This window comes from Nicotiana tabacum, chromosome 19 (assembly GCF_000715075.1).
Source record: "Nicotiana tabacum cultivar K326 chromosome 19, ASM71507v2, whole genome shotgun sequence".
In the NCBI taxonomy this organism is placed as follows: domain Eukaryota; kingdom Viridiplantae; phylum Streptophyta; class Magnoliopsida; order Solanales; family Solanaceae; genus Nicotiana; species Nicotiana tabacum.
In genome coordinates, this window is record NC_134098.1 from 59779666 (window position 1) to 59791783 (window position 12118).

The 12118-nt window shown below is 31.8% G+C and overlaps 3 protein-coding genes across 3 annotated transcripts; 2 read left to right on the forward strand and 1 right to left on the reverse strand.

Annotated features, from left to right (window-relative positions):
* The first annotated feature begins 4020 nt into the window (after window positions 1-4020).
* LOC142173507 (uncharacterized) lies at window positions 4021-6401 on the forward strand. Its single transcript, XM_075239112.1, has 2 exons — window positions 4021-5019; window positions 6342-6401. The coding sequence occupies exons 1-2, from the start codon at window positions 4021-4023 to the stop codon at window positions 6399-6401; spliced, it is 1059 nt and encodes a 352-aa protein (XP_075095213.1).
* Window positions 6402-7271: 870 nt separating this feature from the next.
* Window positions 7272-9289, forward strand: LOC107784428 (putative aspartic proteinase GIP1). Its single transcript, XM_016605560.2, has 2 exons — window positions 7272-7943; window positions 8462-9289. Exons 1-2 carry the CDS (start codon window positions 7356-7358, stop codon window positions 9191-9193), a joined length of 1320 nt encoding a protein of 439 aa, XP_016461046.1. The 5' UTR covers window positions 7272-7355; the 3' UTR covers window positions 9194-9289.
* A 16-nt stretch (window positions 9290-9305) lies between these two features.
* Window positions 9306-11687, reverse strand: LOC107784429 (uncharacterized). The gene is made up of 6 exons (XM_016605561.2): window positions 11530-11687; window positions 11261-11458; window positions 10537-10833; window positions 10194-10355; window positions 9879-9962; window positions 9306-9600 (listed from the first exon to the last, which is right to left on the reverse strand). Exons 1-6 carry the CDS (start codon window positions 11557-11559, stop codon window positions 9493-9495), a joined length of 879 nt encoding a protein of 292 aa, XP_016461047.1. The 5' UTR covers window positions 11560-11687; the 3' UTR covers window positions 9306-9492.
* Window positions 11688-12118: the final 431 nt, after the last annotated feature.

Genomic DNA, 12118 nt, shown 5'->3' on the forward strand with positions numbered 1-12118 from the left:
AGAATATTATGCATATAACCTCAATATATCTACACTAGTACTAGCATTTTGAGTATCAGCTGAACATAAGATTAAAGAATTATCCGCAAAAAGTAAATGGAATACACTAGGTCTATTTTTAAGAGAGTGATAAATCTTAAGCACAAATCAAAAATAAATATGGTGATAACAGGTCACCCTGCCTTAATCTCCTTGTTGCCCATCTAGTTGCTTCACCATTAATGTTAAATCTGTAACTTGTTGAAGTAATACACTTCATTATCCAACCCACAAATATGTTAGCAAATCTCATTCTTAAAATCATTTCCTTAACAAAAATCTTAAAATTTCTATAACAATGGTTTGTACAATTATGTGAAAAATATAAAGAAGAAACAAAAATGGAAAAAATATTAATAAAAAACTTAAGATGTTGTAAAAATAAAACAGCGCCACAATTTGGATGTACAGATAAATATTATAATAAAAAATGGAAAACAAAGAAATATAATAAATACAAGTCAAAATATAAAAATAAAAAACCAAGAAAAAGATATTATGTAAAAAATTATCAGAATAAAAGACCATTTAGACCAAAAAAGAAATTAACAGAATGTACTTGTTATAACTGTGGAAAATTAGGACATATAGCTAAAGACTGTAAAGCACCTAGAAACTTAAAGAAAAAACAAATAACTGAAATCATAATTGATGATGAAGAATATATGCAAATGGAATATATAGACTATGAACTAGATAGTGAAGATAGTGTATATGAAATATCAGATATAGAAGATGAAATAGGAGATGAAATAACTAAAGAAGATGATGAAACCTAATGACTGAAAAAGAAATAAAAATAATAACACGAGAAGAATATAAAGATGAAGAATCCTCAGAACAAAAGATTATATTTGATAATAGTATATTTGAACAAATAAAAGGAAAAGAATTAGACCTCAGTGTCGAAAAAATATTTGAAGTACCTACAATAAAAAATTGGTTCAAAAGACAAAAAGAAGAATACTACGTAGTTAGCCAAAAAGAACATATAATTGACTGTAAATATACAAAAGGAAAAGCCAAAATACCAATAATAAACAAAATAATAATAAATAAAGAAATACAAGATATAAAGGCAAAAAATCCAATTAAATATGTACACCTAGGAGGAACTGAAATATTAATAAAAGCATATTTTAGAGAAGGAATAGATACCCCTATAAAATATATTTAGCAGATGATAGAATAATCCAACCTATAGAAAAAAGCATAATAAGTGCAATAAAAGGAAATCTTATATACCAAAAATTTAAATTCATAATAAGTGCCAATTATTCAATAGCAATAAACGATAGGAATATAGATAAATCATTAGTATTATACTGAAAAATGTCAGGAATAGAATTAACACCTGGAAGTAAGATATTTACAGCTAGATGTAAAAACTTATACGTTTTAACAACAAAACATAAAATAGCAGCAAAAAATAAAATTAATAAAATAAAAATAGAAAATCCATTTGAAAGAATAGTTACAGTTATTGATAATAATGAATATAGTTATAAAGAAATTGACATGGAAGAAGACTTAGAAATAGTAAAAGAAAGATTAAGTACATCAAGTATACCGAACCAATTAACTTATGAAACACCAACATCATCAAGGATAAGTACATCAAGAAGGGAATATATAATCCCAAAAAACTTAATAAGAAACACAAAAGAAAAAATAAATCCATACCATTACTATATAACTGGAATCATGGAACAAAGAAAATATCAAATATTAATAAATACAGGTCAAGAAGAAAATTATATCACAAGAGAATTAGTAACAGAAACTGAAATAATAACTACTGAACAACTATGCCCTGAATTACCCAAGGAATTAATAATAAATGAAGAAATAACAGAAAAAGAAATAATTATTGGAGGAATACCTTTGATAATACAATTTAAAATATATCAAGAAAACGAAAACGAAAATATTACATTAGGAATAAAATGGTTAGAAAAAGTAAAACCATACAATCTAGGAGATAAACAATTAACCATAACATACAAAGATAAGAAAATAATAATAAAAAGAACAGAAGAATGAAAATATATATACTCGCAAAAATCATAGTAGAAGGATATTATAATAGATACTATACACCAATGATAGATACAGGAGCAGAAGCTAACATATGTAAATATAATTGTTTACCAACAGATAAATGGGAAAAATTAAAAACACCTATGGTAGTAACAGGATTTAATAATGAAGGTAGTATGATTAACTACAGAGCCAAGAATATAAAAATACAAATATGGGATAAAATATTAACTATAGAAAAAATATATAACTTTGAATTCACTACAAAAGATATATTACTAGGAATGCCATTTTTAGATAAACTATACCCACATATAATAACAAGGACACACTGGTGGTTTACCACACCATGTAAAAACAAAGTAGGAGCAAAAAGAGTAAATAATAAACAAAGAAAAAATACAGAATGGATAAAAGGAAGTGAAAAAATCACACAAAAACTAGAAAATATAAGTAAAAATACAACTACTCAATTAGAAATTATTATATTTACAATAGACAAAGTAAAAATAATCCAGAATGAATTAAAAAAATTATATAATGATAACCCTCTAAAAGGTTGGAATAAACATAAAACAAAAATAAAAATAGAATTAATAGAAGAAAACAGCATAATAACACAAAAACCTTTAAAATATAACTTTGATGACTTAGCAGAACTCAAAATGCATATAAAAGAATTATTAGATAACAATTACATACAAGAAAGTAATAGTAAACATACAAGTCCAGCATTTATAGTAAATAAACATAGTGAACAAAAAAGAGGAAAAAGTAGAATGGTTATAGATTACCGAAACTTAAATGCAAAAACTAAAACATATAATTACCCAATACCTAATAAGATATTAAAAATAAGACAAATCCAAGGATATAATTACTTCAGTAAATTTGATTGTAAATCAGGATTTTACCATCTAAAACTAGAAGATGAATCTAAAAAACTAACAGCATTTACAGTACCACAAGGATTTTATGAATGGAATGTTTTACCATTTGGATATAAAAATGCACCAGGAAGATACCAACATTTTATGGACAATTATTTTAACCAACTAGAAAATTGTATAGTATATATAGATGATATACTACTATATTCAAGAACACAAGATGAACATATAAGATTATTAGAAAAATTCATACATATTGTAGAAAACTCTGGCATAAGCTTAAGCAAAACCAAAGCAGAAATTATGAAGAATCAGATAGAATTTTTAGGTATACAAATAGATAAAAATGAAATAAAAATGCAAACATATATAGTACAAAAAATAATCAATCTTGATGAAAACATAGATACAAAAAAAAAATTACAATCATTTTTAGGACTAGTAAACCAAGTAAGAGAATATATACCTAAATTAGCAGAAAACCTAAAACCTCTACAGAAAAAACTAAAAAAGGATGTAGAATATGGATTTGATGAAAAAGATAAGGAACAAATAAGAAAGATCAAAATATTGTGTAAAAAACTACCAAAACTATACTTCCCAGATGAAAATAAGAAATTTACTTATATTGTAGAAACAGATTCGAGTAATCATAGTTATGGAGGAGTTCTTAAATATAAATATGATAAAGAAAAAATAGAACATCATTGCAGATATTATTCAGGATCTTATACTGAACCACAAGAAAGATGGGAAATAAATAGAAAAGAATTATTTGCATTATATAAATGTTTATTAGCATTTGAACCATATATAGTCTATAACAGATTTATTGTAAGAACAGATAACACCCAAGTTAAATGGTGGATAACCAGAAAAGTACAAGATTCAGTTACAACAAAAGAAATACGCAGACTGGTATTAAATATATTAAATTTTACATTTACAATTGAAATAATCACTACTAACAAGAATGTTGTTGCAGATTACTTATCAAGACAAAGCTACCCAAACTGAACCAGATAATACAATGAAAAATATACTCTTAGCTATGACTACACTTTGTAAAAAAGTGGAAAGCATAGAAGAAGAGATACATATATTAAAGAAAACAGCTAGTGGTCAGCAGCATGACTTGAAAAATGCGGAGATAAGACGATCGAAAGTCTCTAAAATTCCAGAGCTAGAAGGTGACGTTGAGAAACACCTAAAAACTCATAACAGTTTGTTAAATGCAGTTGCAGGAAGTAGCACAGCTAGCAGTTTATCTGCAAAGAAGAAGGAAGAAATTAAACCTAGATATACAAATACAAATATGAACAATCTATTTTCAAAACCATTCATACAGAAAAATATCCAAAATACCCAGAAAGAAATATTCCTACCACCACAGATAAACACCTACAAAGAAAGCCTAAACCAAGCCAAAAAGACATACAACCATATAACCCGTACATATATAGACAACATATATAAAATACAAAACTTCCTAAACAAAAATCCAAGATCCCAAACTACCCAAAATCCAGATGAAGATTATATTACTCATTATCTAACAGGATATAATAAACTAATAGCATTACCAAATACAAATGCAAAACTAGTAGCCACTTGCTACAATTACGGATTACTAGATACAGTATATACACAGACAGGACAAGAAATAGCTACCATACCAGAAGTATACAGAGCATTTATGCAGTACAAAAGAATAACCAAAGGAACACTATTCTATATACGATTCTATTCAGCTACAGCAGAGATACTATATGAAGAAATAAAACCCATCATACAAGTTATCAAGATCGGACTTACAAGGGAAATGCTAGTACCGGAAAAAATAGAAGAACAAGAAGAGATAGAAAAAATAAATATTCCAGACTTTTATGCAAATAAAAGGATTATCGGAATATCCACTATACTAAATGAACTAGCAAACAACTACCTAAACCAGAATGCTATTTGGAGTTATTATTCAAGAGAACAGACAATGATATATTCAAACTGCAGAGAAATACGAGAACCAGATATGGAAGAATTAAGACAATGGGTCTTAAGTCTTTTGAAGCCAGAACAATCTACAACCACAAGAGCTATAAGGACAAATTTTATTTCTCCAGAATTATTAACAAGATATTGCAAGTTAATCAGTCACAAATATCCAGATCACATATGCTCAAAATGCAAAGGAGAAGATAATATTGTTCCAGACGTACAACTGGAATAAACAAGAAGAAGATTACTGAAGAAGAAGACGACAAGCTAGACAAAGAAATATGGCAGACAAAATAATATGAAAGAGATATTAGATTCCTTTCTTTTCTTTATGTTATTTTATTTTTTGTAAAAGTCGTAAAGTAAATAGTAATAGTAAGAGTCAGTTTTCATGAACAGTAAAGGTCGTTCATGAATAGTAAGAGTCAATAGTCAGTTTTCATGAACAGTAAAGGTCGTTCATGAATAATAAGAGTCAAGAGTCAGATTCATGAACAGTAAAGGACGTTCATGAATAGTAAAAGTCATTTTGTAATATTATAAATAAGTCTTTCGATTATGAAATAAAATAGGCTACATCTTCAGGCCAAGGGCTTCTCTCTCCTCTCTCTTCTCTTCTCACAAGAAATACTTACAGATAAAATACTTAAACAAATATTACAAACAGAAGAAACTCTCAGAATTGAAGAAATAGATAATAATATAGATGACCAAGAGTCAGAATCAAGCGAAATAAGTGAAACATATACAGAACTTTTAGAAAGTATAGAAAAAACAAAAAATGTAGAAGTAAATACAGGAGATGTAAATATGGATGAAAAACCTAGTACATCAGGTGTAAAAAATCCAAAAGGATTATACCCAAATTATTATACAGCTAATTATGAACAACATGATAGATATAATACACTATGGGATAGTAGATTAAATAAAAAATGGACACCAAAACCAATATCAGAACAATATAACTTTTTAGATTTAGATTGCGTAGCAGACATAAATAAAACAATCCAACTATGGATAGGATATGTATCTAAACAATTGGTAGATAATAAAATAGGAATGACAGAAACACCAGGATATATAGAAAGAACACTCATAGGAACGGTAAAATTATGGTTACAAAATTTAACTAGAGAAAGTGTAGATACCTTAAGAAGCAATAAAAAATTTAATGGTGAAATAGCAACAACAAATATAGAAATATTATACAAATATGAAATAGCTATAAGAAACGAATTTAGTAGCATGACAACAGAAATTGAAGGTGACGTGTACCCTTTCTGATAATGATGGCATCCTTCACAAAATCGTTCATGTCCTCGCCTTACCTTACCTACCTAATTTCACTTTGATTTGAATATGGCTTGGTGTTAGGACAACTATGCCTTCCGCATTCATGTAAGGTCCGAAGAAGGACATTACTCAAAGACTTGAGATGCTGTTTGATAATATGGTCATCACCATTTCACGTCTTTCTCTTAATCGCACAAAAATAAGTATACGGTGTAAATTTTTTAATGCTAACTAGTTTAATTTCCTCAATCATATTCACACAGGATCTGTTTGGAAGTGTAAACCCGACACATAATATTAACTCCCATATTGTGCCAACTCTCAACAGCATTCTTAGTAGACAAGCAACTTAAATGCTCCAAGTGATCCAGGGTTTTGTTCGTAAATATTGTCAATTTTGTTGATGTCAAACACCTAATTTGTCCAGAGATACAGCTATAAATGGTATTCTGATAAACATAAAAAACATCTGTCCTTATCCAATTTTATACAAACAACAAAAAGTAAATGTCTGTATATATCTGCTGTCTGCATCACTGCCACAGAAGATTTAGCGTCGTTAGTTTAGCTCATCATTGTCCAGTTGCTAAAACTCAGCCTATGTTCTCCAACAAAAGTCATTACTTGTACAGTTGTACTCCAACACTCTCATCAAATGCCGGGCTGGATTTACCAGGTCCAACTGCCTAAATCCTTGCCGTTTGTAGCAGTTAATGATTTGAAATCTCTCCCTCCGTCTATTTTATGTGATGTTGTTTAACTTACTACATAGTTTAAGAAGAAAAGAAAGATATTTAAAAATTATAATTCAAACAAGATATAAATATTTGTATGACTATAATTTTTTTTATTAAAGATAAATAAAAATTTAAAATCAAATTATTTTTAAACATTATTTTTTTTGGAATGACAGAAAGAAAACGTACATCACATAAACTGACACAAAAGGTGTATATGTATTCGAAAAATTACTAAAATTTTAATAAATTTTAAAATTATAGTAGACAGTTAACGTTAAAAACCTCAAATGTTAGAACTTTAAATACTGAATTTTCCTTTGATCTGGTGCTCACTTTGCCCTCCCCCCCCAAAAAAATGTTAGAATGCCAACTTCTTCACAGAAAAATGCTTCCCAATAAACTCATCAGCGTCACCCTTTTCTTCTTTGCTTCTTCTCTCCTCATTTCTACTTCCTTTTCAGCCGTTTTAGCACCCATTACCAAAGACCATGCAACTCGTCTCTACTCACTCTCAGTTTACCTCAAAACCCCTCCAAACCTCACAAATCTCCTTCTTGATTTGGGCGCTTCTTTCAGTTGGGTTGATTGTTCCAGTAATAACTACATTTCCTCTACTTACCGAACCCTCTACTGTGATTCCCCTTTGTGCTCTGCTCTTGGCTCACGCGCTTGTGCCAAGTGTTTTCACTCTCCTAGCCCTGATTGTTCTAATAATCCCTGTACGCTCTCTCCTTTAAATTCTGTAACACACAAATCGTCGACCGGAAAGGCTATTGTTGACTCGCTTGCGTTGCCGGTCACTGACGGTCGGAATCCGGGTCAGCTCAGGAGTTTTTCTGAGTTCTTGTTATCTTGCTCTAAGTCGTCTTTGTTGAAAGGCCTTACGAAAGGTGTAACCGGTTTGGCCGGTTTAGGCCGGTCCAGATTCTCACTCACCGCACAGGTTAGACTGTATCCAATGTCTCCTGTTTTTTAACTTTAATATTTCATTTTATTCTTAAAGTACGTCTTATAATGAATACTACAATGCATATCAGGTATGTACGTACTAAAAGTTTTTTTCTTAACCTCTATGTATTTATTTTAGGTTATTTTGTAAGGAATATTTCAGTCTTATAATAGATTACTATGTCAATAAAAAATATACGTGACAGAAAAACTAATTTTCTTATAAAATAGGACTAGACGGGTTTAATTGGAGCAACTTGGACAATGATAATTCATATAATATGTTTAGGATTGAGATATAGTTGTTGTTATGTAAAAAAATTCAGATAATATCTAAATATATTTAACTATAATAAGTTGTAATTCTATATTAATTTGTGCAACTTATTAACTATAATAAGTTGTAAAAAGTTTTTTTTTAGGAAATTAACGTGAATATGCACAGGAGATATAGATGAATTTATCTTCATATTCCATATGGATTGATTTAAAATCTTGAAATCATCTTTACAGGTTAGCACTGCCTTTTCATCTTCACGCACTTTTGCGCTATGTCTATCCGGTTCGCCTTCGGCTCCTGGAGTGGCTTTCTTCGGTACACCTGGACCGTATTACTTTCTGCCTGAAATTGACCTCTCAAAAACCCTCCGGTTCACCCCACTTCTTTTGAACCCGGTTCAGAGTGACTATTTCATTAATTTGACTTCCATAAAAGTCAACGGTGTTACTGTACAACTGAACCGGAAGATCCTAGCCGTTGATGAACATGGTTTCGGTGGGACCAAGCTGAGCACCGTAACTCCATACACCTTACTACATAGTAGCATCTACAAAGCGTTAACCGAGACATTTGTAAATCAATCAACTAAGCTCAACCTCACAGTAACAAATCCTGTGGAACCATTTAAGGTTTGTTATAATGCAGATGAGGTAATGGAGACTAGGGTGGGACCAGCCGTGCCGACCGTTGATCTCGTGATGCACGGTGATGATGTGTTTTGGAGGATATTCGGATCAAATTCAATGGTTAGGATATTTCGAGATGGTGTTAATGTTTGGTGTTTAGGATTTTTAGATGGTGGGGTTAAGACTAAGACATCTATTATAATCGGGGGACATCAAATGGAGGACAATCTATTGCAATTTGATTTGAGACAACAGAGATTAGGGTTTAGTTCATCAGTTTTGGTATACAACACCACATGTTCCAATTTCAACTTTACAACTGCTAGTAACTTGAGTTGAAATTAACCTAAAGCAAGACAATATACCCTGGTTTTGTTTTTAATTACATAGTTTGAATTTACTTATGAAATGTTGTAAGATATGCAGTCTTTGCTACTATTAATTTCAAGCATTTTATTCTGATATCTGAAATTGTTGTTTTTCAACACACTGGAACTTACAAAAAGAGAAGAATACTCTAAAATTCAGAGTGAAATACATAGGAAAAACCAATATAGAATACACGTACTTGCACCACTTTATTAAATTTATGATAGTATCCGTCCGATGAATAAAAATCATGGATTTCCACTCGTACATTAAACTAGAAGAGAACCTTCCATGACAGCAGCAACTTTCCCTCTCAGAAATACCCTCTGATTCTCCTCGTCTAGATGCACGTTAATAACGCCACCTCTAGGTGAGGCCTGAACCACAAAACAATAGTCAAATAGGGGAAAGAGAACAACTGTGGTTAGTATAAGTACCAGATTGCACAAACACATGAATAAGAATTTCAGCTTGTGCTTTTTCGTGCCCACTAGAGTAGAGGCGGATCTAGGATTTAAACTTATTTAGCTGGATTTTTAACACATATACAGAGCCTAAGCCAAAGTTACTGGGTTCAGATAAACCCGTAACTTCTTCATTGGCTCCGCCCCTGCACCGGAGGGGATGGGGGAAGTTGGTAGAAAAGAGGAAATACCGATAAAGCAACAAAGTCACATTTGCCAAGCTTTTTATGCCAATAAGGAGTCAAAGCACAATGAGCACTTCCACAAACAGGATCCTGAAAAGTTTTGTTTGAAAAAACAAAAATATGAACAGGTGAGATATCTAAGAAGCATGAGCTATACCAACATACAGATCTGTAGTTGTCGAGGGTATGATAAATAATATCAACAGTATATATTGGCTTAATTCTATAGGTTGTGCAAATTCAGCACTACCCTTTTCATTGACTATGATCTGATCTGATTGTACACAATACTATTACTGTATACCAAGTTCTGGCAGTTACCTCATTGATTCCGAACTTTGGCCAGAAGCAGCGACTATAGAAATCAAAGTCAGAACCCTTTGGAGCAGGTCCAGTTATTACTATTCCTCTGCCAGGGAAATTCATTATTTGAGCAAACTGAGGTTGGCATTCCGCCACTGCCTCTCCTGACGGGAGCAATATCTGCAAAAACTAAATTTTCTTCATATCCCTAGGAAGGGATAATTTTAATTAAACTTTGCCTACGATGCCTTGTCCTAGGATTGAAAGCAATTTCCTTCATGTTTGTACCTTTGTAAAGGAGACTTGCATGAATTTTTATCTTTATGCACTAGTGGAAATATAAAAGGTAAATAATACGTACAACATAATAGCCCTGAGATGTCTCATTGATCTCAACCACAGATGCACCATTCAAGCTTTTAGAAATTGCAGCAATATCAGCAGAATTCGTCTCGGCTACTTGGACAACAGGAAAATCCAATTCAATTGAGTAACCTGTTGGCCAATCGTCCTGAGAATTTGAAGCTTTGGCTTCTGCTACTCTTTTGGCAGCTAAAATTCCTGACTTTGTTGAAAACTCAATCGTATCAGTTTTAACAAAGCCATAGGCAAATAGAAAGTGTGCAGCTGCTAGCGTTGCATGTCCACATATATCTACCTGCAAAGCACAAATGAAATTCCCTGCTAAAAAGTGAATTACTTGCACTCGATCAGAAGGAAATATAAGCAGGGAACAGATACTGAGTTTAGCTTTTTCAAAACAGATACTACTGCTCTTTTATTCATTTCAATAAACACTTTCAAACTTATGGATTTCCATTTTTCCAATAACAAATTATCAGAAAGATGAGCTCCAAACATCAATAAGTAAAAGGGCTTTGCATATTGTATTGCCTCAAATTTTCAGGAAGAAGTCCAAATTTGTTTGCTAATTAATAACTTTAGACAAATTGATCAAGTAGAAAGGATCGGAGGGTAATTCATACTGCCTTCCTAGTGTTAAATAAGACAGCGGAATAAATTTAAAGCTAAGGAGAATTGAGTAACAGTTGTTTTGAAATTGAAAGAGAGCAAGATAGGCTGACCTCAGTAACTGGAGTGAACCAACGAAGGCCAAATGTGGGGTTAGCTACATTAGATAGGGTAAGTGGAGTGAGATAACAAGTTTCAGAGATATTGAACTCAGCAGCAACAGACTGTAACCATTTGTCATCTTTTTCTTCTTCTAATAAGCAAACGGCTGCTGGGTTCCCTTTGAATGCTGCGTCAGTGAAGGCATCCACCTGTGAGTTCAACAACCATTTCAAACAATTAATGAAAATACCATTCAACAAACATAAATGAACTTACTTACCACACAGTATTTCACGGGTTTCATGGCCATTGTACTAAACAAACAAGGAAGAAATTGGTGGCCTGGTATAAGCACGAGATATTGAGGTTTTTATAGGGAGTAGTTAATAAAGCAGTCGCAGTGTCACTTAAGTCAATGGATGGCTCTTGGCGATCAAACTGTATTTGCCAACCTTTCTTCAATGACTATACATAGTGAATCTTAGCTGGCGACTGCGACTATCTTTGGTTCTATATCAATAACTTGGATTATTTGATCTCATTTTGACACTACTTTTTCAAGTTTTATTTTTAGTCATTAGTAGTAGTTGTTGCGGAGTCCTACTCACTTGCCAAAATAAAAATAGCTTAAAACAAGACAAACAAATAACTACTTATATTTTTCAACTACGAATGACGTTATTCGGGACAACGTGAGAGTGGCCCCAAAAGAAGATAAAATGCGGGAAGACTTAGATGGCTCGAGCATAAAAAGTGGTGAAAAGCAGATGTCCCAGTGAGGAGGTGTGAGAAGTTGGCCTTGGTGGGATCGAGGAGAGGTAGAGGCAGACCTAAGAAGTATTTGAACGAGGTGATTAGGTAGGACATGA

Coding starts and splice junctions, on each gene's coding strand:
- LOC107784429 (XM_016605561.2), bottom strand. CDS start 11,559: ATGGCCATGAAACCCGTGAAATACTGTGTG. Junction 10,356..10,536: donor CATCTCAGGGCTATTATGTT/GTACGTATTATT, acceptor TAGTTTTTGCAG/ATATTGCTCCCGTCAGGAGA. Junction 9,601..9,878: donor GTGACTTTGTTGCTTTATCG/GTATTTCCTCTT, acceptor TTTGTGGTTCAG/GCCTCACCTAGAGGTGGCGT.
- LOC107784428 (XM_016605560.2), top strand. CDS start 7,356: ATGTTAGAATGCCAACTTCTTCACAGAAAAATGCTTCCCAATAAACTC. Junction 7,944..8,461: donor GATTCTCACTCACCGCACAG/GTTAGACTGTAT, acceptor TCATCTTTACAG/GTTAGCACTGCCTTTTCATC.
- LOC142173507 (XM_075239112.1), top strand. CDS start 4,021: ATGACTACACTTTGTAAAAAAGTGGAAAGCATAGAAGAAGAGATACAT. Junction 5,020..6,341: donor TGGAAGAATTAAGACAATGG/GTCTTAAGTCTT, acceptor GCTTGGTGTTAG/GACAACTATGCCTTCCGCAT.